At 31.4% G+C, this 17,500-nt stretch overlaps 1 protein-coding gene across 13 annotated transcripts in view; it reads right to left on the bottom strand.

Moving 5' to 3' along the window:
• The window catches only part of LOC124956325 (diacylglycerol O-acyltransferase 1), a 136,709-nt gene that overhangs the window by 108,112 nt on the left and 11,097 nt on the right, over positions 1 to 17,500 (bottom strand). For all 13 annotated transcript variants that reach the window (XM_047512002.1, XM_047511996.1, XM_047511998.1 and 10 more), the window contains one exon: positions 2,607 to 2,735. In XM_047512002.1, coding sequence (XP_047367958.1) covers positions 2,607 to 2,735 — 129 coding nt within the window. The remainder of the gene's footprint in view (positions 1 to 2,606; positions 2,736 to 17,500) is intronic.

The following is a 17,500-nucleotide window of genomic DNA, read 5'->3' as shown; positions in this document are numbered from 1 at the left end:
TAATTTTTGATTAAAAAATTTTCAGATATAATTTACAATATATTACGATATATATTTAGATAATCAAAATGAAGGATATCATTAAATAATCATTAATCAGAAACAATAAAAGTAATTAAATTAATTAAACTTCTATCACCTTCTATATATATATATATATATATATATATATATATATATATATATATATATATATACATATATATATGTATGTATGTATTTTCTTTTTCCTTTCAATTAATCTTTAGAAGCTTGACATTTCTATCTATTAATTTTTAATTAAAAAATTTTCACATGTAATTTAGTATATATATATATATATATATATATATATATATGTATGTATTTTTTTTTCTCCTTTCAATTAATCTTTAGAAACTTGACATTTCTATCCATTAATTTTTAATTTAAAAATTTTCACATATAATTTACGACATATATACATATATTAACATATACATATTTATATATATGTGTGTGTGTGTGTGTGTGTGTGTATTAAGAAAATTCCAAAATGAAAAATATCGTTAACTAGGAATCGTGAAGAAGCAACAGAGGTGGTGGTAGCTCAAGAAAACGTTGTGCCGACCGAGCAATTACGTCGCAAAACTTCCTTCCAAAGTTTTTCCACGCTTAACGAGCGTGATAAATTTCTGTTACGCGCCCTCGGTGGGCAACGAACGCGAGCTTGGTAGAGAAAGAGAGAGAGAGAGAGAGAGAGAGAGAGAGAGAGAGAGAGAGTTTACAACGACGATAAAAATCTCGTTGAAATTATTCATGGGCCGAGGCTAACACCTAAGACCCTAACCCCTACTTTCCTTCAACCTTGAGAAGAAGAACGAGAAGTGGAATAAGAAGAGAGAGAGAGAGAGAGAGAGAGAGAGAGAGATAGTGGAAAAAAAAGAGAGAAGAGAATGTTCGTCTTCACGCTTTGTAAAAATCTCTTTTTTTTCTTTTTTTTTTCATTTTTATATGTATATATATATATATGTGTGTGTGTGTGTGTATATATAAATACATATAAGAAGCATCACGAGAAAAACTTCTCCCAATTTTACTTCAAGGACAAAGAACAGCATAGCTCTCTCTCTCTCTCTCTCTCTCTCTCTCTCTCTCACTCTCTCTTTCTTCTTCTCTTTCTACAATCATAAATTAATTTCTTACAAGACTCTTCTCTCATCCTTTTAATAAATTTGAAGACAAACAAGTCAACAAGAAGTTCATGATTACTCTCCGTTGAAGAAAGTAAAAATAATAAAAAGGAAAAAAGAAGCGGGGAAGAGGGAGTGGGGAGTGGGGGAAAGGGGAAGAAGAAAGAAAAAAAAAAAGGAAAAAAAAAGGAAGAAAAAGAAAGGAAAAGGGAAAAGGGAAGAAAACGAAATTAACTATTTATTGTATATCCTTTGATTCGAATCATATATATTTATGTACAAATAGAAAGATAATATAAATCAGATCAGATGAAAGATGACACAATGAGTGTGTCTCTGTGTGTGTGAGAAAGAAAGAAAGAGAGAGAGAGAGAGAGAGAGAGAGAGAGAGAGAGAGAGAGAGAGAGGGATCTAATCGAAATCACATCAATCAAATAGAAAGACACACAAGAGAAGGTAGTTCGTTCTTTCTTTCTTTCTATCTTTTTTTTTTTTTTTCTTTCTTTCTTCCTTTCTTTCGTTCGTTAGACAAATCCAAGGTATCAAGTTCCCCTTTTTATGTTTTATACGTCGATCAGTAAAAAGATCGTCTAACAATTCGTTGACGTCCTATCTTATATCGAAGAAGCCCAGTTTTGCCTACATTTCGAACCCTACTTTAGGACACTTTTCTCTTTTTTCTTTTTTTTTTTCTTCCTCCCTTCTCTCTCTCAAATAGTGATCGAACGATTCGAGAGAGAGAGAGAGAGAGAGAGAGAGAGAAGCTTCACGATGTAAACGTCCTTCGTTTTTTCATCCTTCTTTTTCTCCGTTTTTTCCTCGAGATAAAAAAATACTTCGCCCTTCCCCCAACCCCCACCCGCCAAACCCTCCACTCCTCCCACCCCACTTACCCCTTGGTGATCCATAGTGTCTCTATTTGCGATCTATGAATATGAAAATCCCTATGAAATCTTAGCTCCTACGATATTTACATTCTCAATTTGATAACAAGATTTCATCGAACGATTTAAGATACCTAGATATACATGTATATATATGATATATATATATATAAGGTAAGTTTTTTAAATTGTGACTATGCACAAGAAGAAGACCGAAGACGATGGATTTTTGAAAAGAAAAATATCGGACGAAAGTTGCTTGATCCTTTTTTTTTTCTTTTTTTTTTTTTTTTGACGTTAGTAACCTGGCAGAGATGGAATGGGAATTAAAAAATTTAGAAATAAGAATAAATGATAATAGATATATAACGTTATTACGATATAAATAATTAAAAATATCACGACATATGATTAATCCACAGATATCTAAAGTAATTTAATTATATTTATTCCTTTTTCATATAATAATACGATCTCGAATGAATAATAATTTCATCAATTATTATAATATTTTTTAAATGTTAAAAACGTTCATATGTTATTATTATAATATAGTATTTGTATTACTAACTTGATAAAATTTTCAAGAAGCAAACGAATTCCACCGATTCCAAGCATGAGGAAGCCCCAATTGACGAATCCCGTAAAGTTATCGAAACCCGAGCTCCATGAAAAGAGACTGTCTCTTGGCCGATGACATCTGAAAGAAGAAAAGTGGAACGTTGAAAATATTTAACGAAAAAAATAATAATAAAAGAGAGAGAGAGAGAGAGAGAGAGAGAGAGAGAGAGAGAAAGAAAGAAGGGATCCTGAATATTTCCTCCGCCTTTCATCCTGAATTTCAAACTAAGTCGTTCACAGACAGATATGAGGAAAGAAATGTGCCATAAGAGATACACCACATAAGAGTAAGAAAGAAAACGACGATAATAAAAGCAAGAAGCCTCGCTGGTACTTCTCTTTCGTATTACACTACAATCGTCGTATTCTATTTTAACTTAACGAAAAGATTCCCGAATAAATGTTTGAATTTTTTCTCAAAACGATTCTTTTTGTTATATAGAATCTCCTCCCTCCTTCGCTTCCTCCTTCCTTTCCTTCCCTCCTCCTCCTCCTCCTCCTCCTCCTCCTCCTCGTCCGCTCTTCTCTACCATCTCGTTTCCTTCTTCCTTTTCATCTTCTCCTTCTATCATTTATTATAATAAAATATAATATCTGCATTTGAATCTGTTATAGGTACAGCTACGTTACTCTCTAAATCTTAATAATATATGCTTTTCATATAATCCTACGTGATGCAATTACTATAATCCCTTGGCCTCTTTGATCTATGCATTTATACGTATTTATTTATTTGGACTTTAGTCGAACGACGATGGTTTTTTTTTTTTTTTTTTTTTTTTTAATTATATCCTTTTAAATATGAAGTATTTCTTAATTATATAAATAGAGAAAGAGATGACAATGAAATAATGTATCGTTGATAAATCATTACGAATTGTTACGAAACGATATTTCGATGGATAATTTGTGACTTGATAAACTTTATGACGTAAGTTATTTAAAAAAAAAAAAAAAAAAAAAAGAGAGAGAAATATAATAAAACCTGCCGAAAGTCTCTGAGTGTGGCAAAAAAATTTTTCCAAGTGATTTATAAAAACCAATTATATGTTTTTTCCTACTGAAATTTTTTTTTAAAGCTTTTCATTTAGCATCGCAGTTTTGTTTTGTTTTGTTCTGTTTTTTATTTTTCTTTCTTGCTTTTTTTTTCTTTTCTTTTCTTTTTTTTTTTTTTTTTTTTTTTTTTTTCGTTACAAACAAACCTTGCAGCAGTTTCGCAAATTAGGCACTTCTAGTACTTTTACGGATCTCCAAGAAAGAAGGAAAAACAAAATTTCACCGAAATAGTTTCGAAATGGGATAATTGATTTTTTAAAATCACCTAGAAACTTTCGACCTATCAAAAAATTTTTAATCCACCTCAGAACTTTTGAATCACCCTATATATATATATATGTATATATGTATATATACCTGTCATGCTTCTTTATATATATATATATATATATATATATATATATATATATATAGAGAAAGAAAGAGAGTGAAAGAGAGAGAGAGAGAGAGAGAGAGAGAGAGAGAGAGAGAGAGAGAGAGAGAGAGGGAATTAAAATACAGCGGAATGTTCGCACATGGTCTCCCAAGGGAACACTTCCAGAAGAACAAATCGTATTTTATTTATTTACTTTTTCCCCTTTCAGTTTTTTCATTCCTTTCCTCTTTCCTTTTTTTTCCTCTTCTTCTTCTTCTTCTTCTTCTTCTTTTTTTATTCATTACTTTTTTCCTCCAAGAGAAAACTGACGCTTCTCTTTGTCACGACGTTCTCGTCGTAATATAAAATTTGAATGTCGTACAGTAAAGAAAAATCGTCTAGTGTTTTACATTCTCTCTCTCTCTCTCTCTCTCTCTCTCTCTCTCTCTCTCTCTCTCCCCGTTTCTCTCTCTCTCTCTCTCTCGTATGGATATAATAGAATGTAAAATAGAGGATAATAACTGACTTCTTAGATGAAATGTAACGATCCACGTTGTAAGTCCTTTCTTACATCTTCCTCCTTACAAAGTAATGGAAGTCACTTAAAAAAAAGAAAAAAAAAAAAAAAAAAAAAAAAAAACCAAAAGAGAGAAAAAAAAATTGAAAAAGAAAAAAAGAACGAAAAAAAACAACCTGAAAGATATTTAAAAAAAAGAAAAAAAAAAAAAAAAAAAAAAAAAAAAAAAAAATCATTGTCGACGAAAAAAGGAAAAGAAAAAAAAGAAATAATAATTCCTTGAAATAGAAAAAGGTATGATAAAATCGTCATACTAATCATACCCATCTGAATGAATATTATGAAACGTAAAAAACTATCCTACGTTTTTTTCCACAAAACTCGTGCGCGTATATACGCACGCACGCACGCACATATAGACAGACATACAGGCACATAGATACAGACAGACATTTAATCATGCATATTTAACGTATTACATCATATTTAAAGAGAAAGCGTGTCAACGTGTCGAAAGTAAAATATCGTCAATGACATTAGTATAATCGACCCTAATTTAATGAAAGACCTTTGCCCTTTCTTTCAAATTAAATTCATTCAAAACATATGCTCAAATAAAACGTATATACATATGCAACCTTTCAACATACTTACATACATACATACATACATACATACATACATACATACATACATACATACATACATACATATATACTTGACATCAAAATGCTAACTCCCTTTTTTTTCTTTTCTTTTTCCTTTTTGGCGACCATAACGTCCAAGTGGCTCCATCCAAATGAAGTACTTAATTAACTTGACTCGCGAGTAGTACTACGTACTCTTGCGTTACAGAAAGAGAAGGGTAAAGGGTGAAGGGTTAGATGGTGACTGGCAAACGAAAGGATGTGAGAAAGAGTGAGGAGGAAGAAGGGAACTGGTTGAAGAGGAGAGGTGAGAGGGGGGAGGGGGGAGGGGGAGAGGGCGAGCGTGAGGGTGAACGAGAAGTAAGGAAGGTTGAATAAAGGTATGGAAGGGAAAAACGAGGGTTCACGTCGAAAACTTTGACTAAGGTAAAAGAGTACTTCCTCTCTCTCTCTCTCTCTCTCTCTCTCTCTCTCTCTCTCTCTCTCTCTCTCTCTCTCTCTCTCTCTCTCTCTCTCCCTTTGGCAAAAGTAAAGGAAACAACAGTACGCAGAATATCTACTACTTAGGCTAATTTTCATGAATTCTAATTGCAATTGTGGGATTCCGAAGAAATGAATAAAAAATAAATAAATAAATAATAAAATAAATGAAAGAGAGAAAGAAAGAAGAAAGTTCACGACGATAAAGATTGATTAATAATATTATCGAGACAATTAAAATATAATACGTAGAATATTAATATGAAAAACAAATTTTCAAAATTAATCTTTTACAGATTTTTCTTCGTCGATCCTTCTTCTTCTTCTTCTTCTACTAATAATACTTCTAATACTAATACTAATACTAATACTATTACTACTACTATTACTCTCATTTACATTAACTTTCTCGATTAGGTTTCTTCGTTAGTGTCAACGAAAGGAATTAATTTCCCACGCGTTGATCTACAGAGCAGAGGTACATGTCTTAGTTGACAGCAACGGCGTGTAAGGCGATACGATCGTAAACGACCTTGGAAAGGCTTCTAAGCCACTAACTGTTCCCTTAGAAATCCCCCTTGGCTTCGAGCATTCGTTAAAGATCTTTCTCATCTAAAGCAAGAGCAACGAGAGATGCGAGAAAGAGCGAGATTAATTTATTTGGAAAAAAAAAACAAAACAAAACAAAACGTGACGACGACGTAAAATCAAAGGACAATGTAACCTTCATTCAATACAATTGTGTGTGTGTGTGTGTGTATTAATTGCCATGATCTCTTTTCTTATCTTTTTTTATTCGACGTTCATTCGACAATGTTATCAAAATAAAAGACAAGTATAATATATTTAGTACTGAACGATTATTTTCAATGATTTTTCTGTTATAAAAAAAAAAAAAAGAAAAGAAAAAAAAAAGAAAAGAAAAAAAAATATGGACTGTACACGTAAATATTATTTTTAATAACGTTCAATAATTTACAATATTTCGGATCGATAGGATTGTAATATTATTATATACATTAAAAAATTTTTGATAATATCACGCGTTATACAATACTTGTCAAATATTACGCTTTATTAATTTCCATGATATTAGAAAGAAATCGTTCGAATTAATCATTCAATTTCAACAGATTGAATTTATATAAAGAGAAAAAAAATACTTTGTACGATTGATATATATATATATACATATCTTCTTTTTTTCTTTTTCTTTTTTTTTTTTTTGGATAACAAAATCAATTCGACGAAATTATCGACGAAAAAATATTATAAAAAAATTTTAACGATTATAACAAAATATATAAAATTCAACGCGTTATTATTACTCTCAGATTGTAACATTTTTAATCATACATATATTCGATATAATTAATAATAAATATCTCTATTTAATCTCTTAGAATTAATAAAATATATGTGTGTGTGTGTGTGTGTGTGTGTATATATATATATATATATATATATATATATATATATATATATGTATGTAAGGAACTCATGTAAGACTCATATATGGGTCCCATGTATATAACGGAGAAGGTTCCATACTCTCTCTCTCTCTCTCTCTCTCTCTCTCTCTCTCTCTCTCTCTCTCTCTCTCTCTCTCTCTCTCTCTCTCTCTCTCTCTCTCTCTCTCTCCTTCTCTCCATTCTTCCCTCTCTCCTTCTCCTCCTTCTCATAATTATCTGCAATAGCTCCTTCTAGCGATGCCACTAACGGTTGGCAGCCTGTATTAGACGACATTGGCGAACCACCTTCGCAGTCCTTCGGCTATACTCCTTCCTTCTCTCTAACGACTATATATATATATATATATATATATATATATATATATATACATGCTATGACTATTATTCTGAATTTATGGCAGATCGTAGTAATTAATAGAGCCGCAATAGAAGGGACTGGAGTTAAGGTACACCAAGACGAAGGTACGTCATCTAATACTTATGATAGGACGAGTCTGACGTTATGTGACAAAATGCAGTTGCATCCTAATGTCGAACGAATTACTTCCTATATACAACTTGTATAAGACTTTCCTTCCTTCCTTCAATCCATCTCTCTCTCTCTCTCTCTCCTTCCTTCCTTCCTTCCCTCCCTCCCTCCTGCCTTCCTTCCTTCATTCCTCAATTTACGAAGAAGGGTAAAACTTTCTATAACGTAATTTCATCGATAATTTCTAAATTGCATTATTAATCATTTTAATTCCAATTAAAGTTCATGGGATTACTTATTAATGTAATGTCTGGACTGGGAAAAAGAATTTCTCTCTTTCTCTCTCTCTCTCTCTCTCTCTCTCTCATTGCTTGTCTTTCTTTTCCCTTTTCTTTTTGTTGTTGTTGTTTTCTTTTTTCTTTTTTTCTTTGTTTTTGTTTTCACGTAAATCGTTTTCAAATGCTTCAATCGTTTTATTAATAATATTGTATTAATAATAGATTGTCGTTTTAGATCTAATAAGAAATTTAATTATTTATTCATTACCCATTAATCATCTTGAATATCATATGTTATTTATTAGTTTCTCCCATAGCGTGATATTGTTTTAGATAATAACGTGAAATTATTTAATATGTTAAACGAACTCTATGTATATTTTCTTTTGATCGACGATAGAATTGACTCTTTTTAAGATTTTAACGATAAATTGCGAATGCAAATATTCAGAAAAAAAAAAAGAAAAAAAAAAGAAAAGAAAAAATACAAGCATTACGATTACATCAATTCGAAGTCATTTTATATGATCTCAATGTAAATAGAATTGATTGAATTTGAATTAGTTTTAAATGGAAAACAATGGAGATTTATTCATTATTATATACAATGATTATAACAATGATTATAACAATGATTATAACAATGATTATTTATTCATTAGCAATCATTAAAGTTTCTTAAAAACAATAAGTATATGTTAAGTATGTTAAATAATTCTTACGTGATTTTTATTTGAACGATATAAAAAAAAAAGGAGGGGGGATAGATTTATTATAAAAAAAAAAAAAAAAAATAAAAGAAAAGAGAGAGAGAAAGAGAACGAGAAAACAAAGAGCAAAAAACAAATTACAACGAATGTAAACAATAAATAATTCACGAAAGAGACCAATACCGATCCTACTTTAACCTGTTAACTTGTTTCCCCCCCCCCCCCAAAAAAAAAAAAAGAGAAAAAAAATTACGTAACAAGGGAAAAGCAAGGAAAAAAGAGAGAAAAGAAAAAAGAAAAGAAGAAGAAGAAGAAGAAGAAGGAAAAAAAAATGAAATCTTACGAATTATTAATCCTTATTTTGTATTTTCTTTTTCTTTTTTTCTTTTTTTTTTTTTTTGCTCTTTCTCATTTCTTTTCCCCTACTCTTTTCTTTTCATTAAACTCTCCTTCCTATTTTCGTCGACAATTAATTTGACAAAATGTCACGAGTCGAAAGAACCAAAGAGAAACAAAGAAACAACGTCTTGTCAAAAGTATTATAAGTAGAAACTTTAATGATAATGATGACGACAATGGTGATAATGAACGATGATGGGGCTAATGATGGTATATGGTCGTAATGATGTTTGTTGATGTCTAAGTCCAAGTATAAGACGAACGAATCTCAGAACGAACACACGCAAGAAGATCAAGAACTAACTTGTCCAATGTTTGTTCCTCAAAGCTGAAACATAACAGGCGTTTTCTTCCTGACGGCCATCTCGTTCCGTTTTCTTGTCGCTCTTCTACTTCGAACAACTTCCTCGGACAGCTTTTTGTTAAGGATCGTATTACAAACGTGGTTGACTCAACAAGAAAGAAAAATAAAAACCAACAGCGAAACTTTGAACACGAGATGAGAGAGAAAGAGAGAGCGAGAGAGCGAGAGAGCGAGAAAGAGAGAGAGAGAGAGAGAGTTTTTAACGCAAAGATAAACAGCTAACACTTTGATCTAATTGATATATCTACAATTACGTACTTTACTTTTCCTAAATTTTTCTCTTTTTCTTTTTTTTCTTTCTTTTTTATGTTTTGTTTGTTTGTTCATTTTTTTTTTTTTTTTTTGTTTTTCTTTTTATTTCTTTTCTTTTCTTTTCTTCTTTTTTTTTTTTTTTTTTTTTTTTCCCTTAATCTTTCGTAAAACATACGAACGATTAAATGTTTAATACAATTAAATCGATCTCAATGATATATAATTATAATGAAAAAGTTATTTGAAATTATTTAAACGTAATTAATTTAAATTTAATGTTGTTTAATAATATTGATATAAATTGTTATTAGTAAAAAATTAATTATCGTTCATTTTATTATTTATCGATGATATTATGTAAATTGAAAAGATATGATAAGGATATTAATGTGATTTAATTACTATAGATCAAATTGCGTTTATAATAAAGAATTATATGATCTGAAACGCATGTGTGTGTGTGTGTGTGTGTGTGTGTATACGTGTATGTATATATTATATATTTGTACATGTTTATTGTTACGTCTAACCAAAATATTATATAACGTAATATGAACTAATATACTATAACCAAATATCTAATATTAACTTATAGGATATTAGAATAATTATACTATATATAATTATAATAATATACGTATAACCATACTGCATAATTAACCAACATAGTTATAGTATAATTATGTTATATTACGCATATATATATATATATATATATATATATATATATATATTATAATTATATTACACCAAACATAACTTATAATTAGCTAAGATAAACTTTTGAAATAATACGAACGAACATTGTGATAATAGATAACGAAACGAGTTCTAGTGTGAAATTAAAAAAAAAAAAAGAAAAAAAAAAAAAAAAAAAAAAAAAAAAAGGAGAAAAGAAAAATGAAGGAAGGAAAAAAGAAAAGAAAGAGGAAAGAAAAACAATTACATATATACGAATAGATATATATAATTTCGTGATAACATAAACGTTTTATATATATATATATATATATATATATATATATATATATATATATATATATATATATATATATATATATATTGAAGAACACATAACACGTCAATCGATGAAAGTTCAATCTTTTTTTAAAATATATAACGAGAGAAAAGAAAGAAATAAAAAAAAAGAGAAAGAAAGAAAGAGAGAGAGAGAGAGGTGTGGGGTAAAAAAAAGAAAAGGGAAAGCGATCATAAAAATCCTATCAAAAGATTCAAGTAATTTCAAACGATAGGAGGATATTCACGTTGTTTCCAATAGATAATAACAAATCATAAAAAAAAAGAAAAAAAGAAAAAAAGAAAAAAAAAAGGAAAGAAAGAAAAAGAAAGATAGAATGGAAGAAAGAAAGAAAGAAAAGAAAAGAAATAAAAAAAAAAAAAAAAAAAAAAGAAAAAAAGAAAAGAAAAAACGAATAACTCTTGTCAACGTCGATCGTCGATTTTGAAAACGTCACCATCGCCGTTTTTCCTATCAAAGTGACAGGAAAAAAATTCTCTCCCCTTTTATCTATATCTCTCTTTCTCTCTTTCTACCTGTCTATCTATCTGCCTGTCTATCTATCTCTCTCTCTCTCTCTCTCTCTCTCTCTCTCTCTCTCTCTGTTCATCTCTTCTCGCGTCGGGATACGATGGGTACGATATCGATGGATCGAACGAAACGAAATAAAGAACGAATTGCGTTTTTCTACCGACGAAGCGAGAGGCAACAGAAACGGCGAACAATGTTTTTATATAATTATGGAAGCATACTACGAGATTGCATTACTATTCAAACCCCCCTAGCCCACCCTCCACCCCACCGTCCACCCCACCCTCCACCCTCTCCCTCATCCCTCGCTCCGCTCCGACGATTCATCGAGGGAAATTTTCGTTCCCCCTTTTTTTTTCTCTTGGATGCTTCATATCGTCGAGCGGGTGTTAGAAAAAAAAAAAAAAAGAAAAAAAAAAAGGAAAGAAGAGGGGCGCAGAAGAGGTAGGGAGGGAGAGAGAGAGAGAGAGATAGAGATAGAGAAAAACACGACACGAGATACTAGTGTCATCGAAACAACAAAATCGATTTTTTAACTTTCATGTGAAAGAAGAAAAAAAAAGAAAAAAAAAAAGAAAAGAAAAAAGAAGAAATGAAATGTTATTATTCACACACGCGCGCGCACAGATACGCACGCACACAAACGTAGTATATATCTATATGCTTGTAAAAATACATTCGCGTTATTACGATCGCGTGTCATTGTAAAAATGAAAACAAATAAATAAATAAATAAATAAATAAATAAATAAATAAATATATATATATATATAAATGTATGTATATATTTACTTATTTATTTTCTAATATATATATATATATATATATATATATATATATATATATATTTATATATATATATATATATTAAATAAATCTTAAATCTAATTTAGTTTTAAATCTAAAATTTTTAATCCATTTATATATATATAGAAAGAGAGGGAGAGAGAGAGAGAGAGAGAGAAAAGGGAAGGAAAGAAAAGAAGAAAAAAAAAAGAAAGAAAAATAGAAAAAAGAAAAAGAAAATAGAAAGAAGAGGAAGAAGAAGAAGAGGAGGAAGAAATAGAAGAAGAGAAAGAAAGAAAAAAAATTTGAACAAGGCGCGCGACGGTGGTTTCTCCCATTTACTTCTCGAAAGAGATTGAAAAGATGCCAGAGACGCGAGCGTCTGTTCGTCAATAGAAATTCCACGAAGCAAATGGCACGACGAAATAGCCATTTTGGAACACGAAACGATTCCCACTCCCTCCCTCCTTCTCTTGATCTTTTTCTCTTTTCCTCTCCACCTCTCTCATTCTCTCTCTTTCTCTCTCTCTCCCTCTCTTTCTCTATCTATCTCTTCATCTCTCTTATTCTCTCTCTTGCACACACGGTTTAACAATCGTTTACTCCGGTGGCACCCGTTATAGCGAATCCAAAGCAGCAGCAGCAGCAGCAGCAGCAGCAGCAGCAGAGGCAGCAGAAGCAGCAGAAGCAGAAGGAGCAGAAGGAGCAGAAGCAGAACCATAGCAACGTCCCTCGTAAAAGATAAAGGTGCCAAATCTTTTGTTTCCGGATTGGTCGGTGAGGGGTAGTAGCTCGAAACTGCCCTTACAAAAGGAAGTACCACTCGTCTTTCTATCTCTATCTCACTCTCACTCTCACTCTCACTCACTCTCTCTCTCTCTTTCTCTCTTTCTCTCTTTCTTTTTCTCTTACACGCACAGAGAAAGATATACATGCACACAATCACTTTCAAAAGAGACAAGAAAGGAAACCAGGGAAAAGAGAATGGTCTTTGAACGTACAAGGATAGACAAGACGAAAGAAAGGAAGATAGAGAAACCGAAAGAGAGAGAGAGAGAGAGAAGCTTTGGAGAACGGGGATGAAGAGACGGCTAGGGAAGAAAACGAGGAGGGAGGAGTCGGGAGGGTATAAGAAAAGAAGCTGGTGTAGAACGAAATGGAAGAAAATACCTTCGTATCTTCCTCACGAATCTTCCTGACACCGGAAACCTCGTGAATATTTAAACGGTTGACGGATATACATATATTACCCCATGTAATGAGGCTACCTCTCTTTTACCTTCTCTCTCTCTCTCTCTCTCTCTCTCTCTCTCTATCTCTTCCACTATCTATCTATCTATCTCTCTCTCTCTCTCTCTCTCTCTCTCTCTCTCTCTCTCTCTCTCTCTATCTCTCTATTTCTCACTCTATCTATCTTTTTCTGCTCCTCACTCTATCTATTTCTATCTCTATCTATTTCTCTCTCTCTCTCTCTCTCTCTCTCTCTCTCTCTCTCTCTCTCTCTCTCTCTATCTCTCTCACAGTTTTATCTACGAATCGAAGGAAATAGAATGTAGACTAACTGTGGTTAAAAGATGAGGTCCGACAACGAAAGAATGTACTGAATGATTCAGGAAGAGAAAATTAAAGGGCGTTTTCTCAAAAGCCCCACCCCCTTTTTTGTTCATTCACCTCACATCAAAATCTACTTTTCTAACTTTTCTTATCGATCGATCATCTATCTATCGTGTCGTTAGTTAGATGGATAGATAGATAGATAGATAGATAGATAGATAAATTAGATTTTCTTTTATATTGGATCGTTCGTAGGAGGGTTCGTTTGCATTCTCCTTCTTTTTTCTCTTTCCTCTTTTTTTATTTCTTTTTTTCTTTTCTATTTTTTTGTTTTTTCTTTTCTATTTTTTCTCTCTTTCTTTCTTTTTTTTTTTTTTTTTTTTTTTTTTTTTTTTTTTTTTTTTGTTATTGTCGTTGTTCCATCCGCATTGGAAAAATTTATTAGTTTTATTGAGGGGAGGGGGGAAAAAGAAGAAAAAAAATTGCGATAGCTGCTAGAGATTATTATCTTTCTTCTTTACTTTTTCCTTTTCTTTTTTTTTTTTTTTTTCCTCTTTTAATAACGCATTACAACCGATGTAATATCATTTAAAATAACAGAATTATATTTACAAACAAAAATTCTAATTAAAGTACAAATTGAATGTATCAAATGAAAAATATAACTTTAAATTAAATACAAATTCTGTCATTCTCTCTCTCTCTCTCTCTCTCTCTCTCTCTCTCTCTCTCTCTCTCTCTCTCTCTCTCTCTCTCTCTGTCAGTCTGTCTATCTGTCTGTCTATCTCTGTGTCTATCCCACTTTTAAGAAATCTCTTTCTAAAAAGAATTCTATATATATTACGAGCATACATACATACATACATATACATACATATATACATACATACATAGAAAACAAAAAAAAAATATATATATATATAAACTCATACATCTTCGCGGCGAGATATCAAAAAATTTGAAAAAGAAAATATGAAGATTTGTTCAAATTGAAAAAAAAAAAAATAAAAAGAAAAAAAAAAAGAAAAAAGAGAAGAAGAATAAGAGAAGAAAAGAAGAAAAACAAAAAAAGAGAGAGAAGAAAAATCAGTAGTGTATCTCTTTTCTCGGAATAAAACCGAATAAGAGAGAAAAAGAAAGAGAAATAGAGAGAGAGAGAGAGAGAAAGAGAGAGAGAGAGAGAGAGAGAGAGAGAGAGAGAGAGAGAGATGGAGTGACAGATAGACAGATAGAGGTACAGAGAAAGAAAGAAAGAAAGAGAGAGAGAGAGAGAGAGACAGAGAGACAGAGAGACAGAGATAGAAAGAGTTGGGTTAGAGAAGAGCCATTATCGGAACGTGATAAGCGGCTTACGAGAGATTTTTGCTGGAATCACTTTTCAATACGTTTTCGACGATCGGATCGTGGTTGAAACGGGAACGACACCGGCTGCTGCTGCTACTGCTGCTGCTGCTGCTGCTGCTGCTGCTGTTGCTGCTACTACTACTGCTGCTTCTGCTGTCTCTCGCAAGAAACGCGCTTTTCTTCTTCTTCGATGCGAAAAGGATGAGGGGATCAAAAGGAGGAGGAAGAAGAAGAAGAAGAAGAAGAAGAAGAAGAAGAAGAAGAAGAAGAAGGGAGAACTGAAGTGGTAAAGAGGGATGGGGAGGGGGCTGGTAAAGAGAACGGTACGCGAAATCAAAACGCTTCTCCTTTCGCTCGACCATTTCCGCCAACGTAATCGTCCACCATTGTTCTTCCGCTTGATTTCGTTCACGAGTATCTACTATTACTATCTACTACTACTACTACTACTACCACTACTACCACTACTACTACTATTACTACTACTGTGTATTACTATTACTATTACTATTACTATTACTATGATCTTTAGATAAAGAAAAGGGAAAGAATGAGGGGAGACTGAGAGAAACTGAGAGATTGAGAGATTGAGAGATTGAGAAAGATAGATAGAGAGAAAGAGAGAGAGAGAGAGAGAGAGAGAGAGAGAGAGAGAGTGAAAAAGAGGGAGGAAGGGAGGGAGGGAGGGAGGAAGAGAGGGAGAAAGAGAGAGAATAAATGTCGACACAATACCGTTAATCCTCATCCGTTTTGAAGGCGAAAGCTTTACGAACATGGATGCTCAGCAGGACGACATAGCGAAGCTTTCGATTCTCACGCGAAAAGATTAAAAAGTTTTTCGCGTCGAACTCGGCGAGAGATTCAAAAAAAAAAAAAGAAAAAAAAAAGACGGAAAACAAAAAAGGGGAAAAGAAAAAGGAAAGGAAAAAGAAAAAGTACCAACGGCAGTAGTAGTAGTAGTAGCAGTAGTAGTAGTAGTAGTAGTAGTGGTAATTGTAGTTGTAGTAATAGCAATAGTTACAGTAGTAATAATAGTAGTAGTAGTAGTAGTAGTAGTAAGAGTAGTAATATGAGAGTATAGAACGCGAAATAGTAGAGAGCTAACCAACTCTACTGGCAATCAGTTTATTCTTTTTCTCAAAAAAAAAAAAAAAAAAAAAAAAAGAGAGAGAGAGAGAGAGAGAGGGAGAGAGAGAGAGTGAGAGATACGAATGCATATAACTATGTATGTGACATAACTGACGGATAACGAAGATAACCAAAAAAGAAAAGAAAAAAAAAAAAAAAAGAAAGAAAGAATGAAAAAGAAGATAAAAAAAAAAATTCGACAGCTATCAACAGGAGAAAGTAAAGTTCGTCCTTTATTAAGTGTTTTCTCTGATGTAACGATATTGCAATCGATATCTCAAATACAAACGCAAAAAGTTATTGATAATAGTTCACTTTCTATCTCCTTCAAACGACGTGCTTTACTTTTGTTAAAGTCTCATACAGGTTACTTTGTGCTTTTGTATTTGTACGTATTGCAACGGTACAGTAATTAATATTTGTTAGTAGTAGAATGCAAATTAAAATAGAACGATATCTTTAGACTACTTCAATATTATCGTACAAATGAACGATTATTTGCATTCATCTGAAAAAAAAAAAAAAAAATATATATATATATATATATATATATACAGGGTGATTCAACTATCATTAAATTCCTGTGAAGTATCTCTAATTTACTTCAAACGAAATAAAACAAAAATAATAATGAATTAAATATAAAAAAAAAGAAATATATTTATACAGAGATCGATTCGATGTTATCATTAAATTCCTGAAGTATTTCCAATTTACTTTAAATGATATAGGGGAGAAAAAGAAGAAAAAAAAAAAAAAAAAAAAAAAAAAAAAAAAAAAAGAGAAGGAAAAAAAATAATAAATTAAAGGAAAAAAATCGTTCGTATGTAAGTCACAAATATATTGATCGAGATATATCGATCGAAAATTTTCTCTCAAGATAATTATTTTCATGGTCGGTATTACGTTATGATCGATTGCTTTTTCCCTTTTTTCTTTTTCTTCTCGTTTTTTTATTTCTTCTTTTATTACTTCTCTTTTTTTTTTCAGTTCGTATCGTAAAAATGAAAGAAAAATATTTAAAACTATTCGACTTTTTCATTGTATCATCCCCTTTATATACAAAGAAATAATACAAAGAAATAGAAAAGATCAGGATAAAAGGGATATATCCTACGTATCCTACTCTTCCTTATATATATATATATATATATATATATATATATATATATATATATATATTTCGCTTGCTCTACTCCCGCATAAAACATAGTCCAGAGAGTTATTAGCTACCGATTTGAATATCCACCAAGCGTTGCACTTCAACGAGCCCGTTCGTCTCTAAAATATTGCTGCAATATGAATCGATCCTAGCGAATAGAGATGGTTTGAGAAACGTACTATGTGTGTGTATATATATATATATATATATATATATATATATATATATATATAGCACGTTGAGTGATTTTAGAAATACATAGCTACGTAATGTTCGAAAAAAAGGAGAGAATATATATATATATATATATATACACACATAC

Source organism: Vespa velutina, chromosome 21 (genome assembly GCF_912470025.1).
Source record: "Vespa velutina chromosome 21, iVesVel2.1, whole genome shotgun sequence".
NCBI classification, from domain to species: domain Eukaryota; kingdom Metazoa; phylum Arthropoda; class Insecta; order Hymenoptera; family Vespidae; genus Vespa; species Vespa velutina.
The sequence above is the reverse complement of the archived record's forward strand: the minus strand, read 5'-3'. Positions and strand labels throughout refer to the sequence as shown.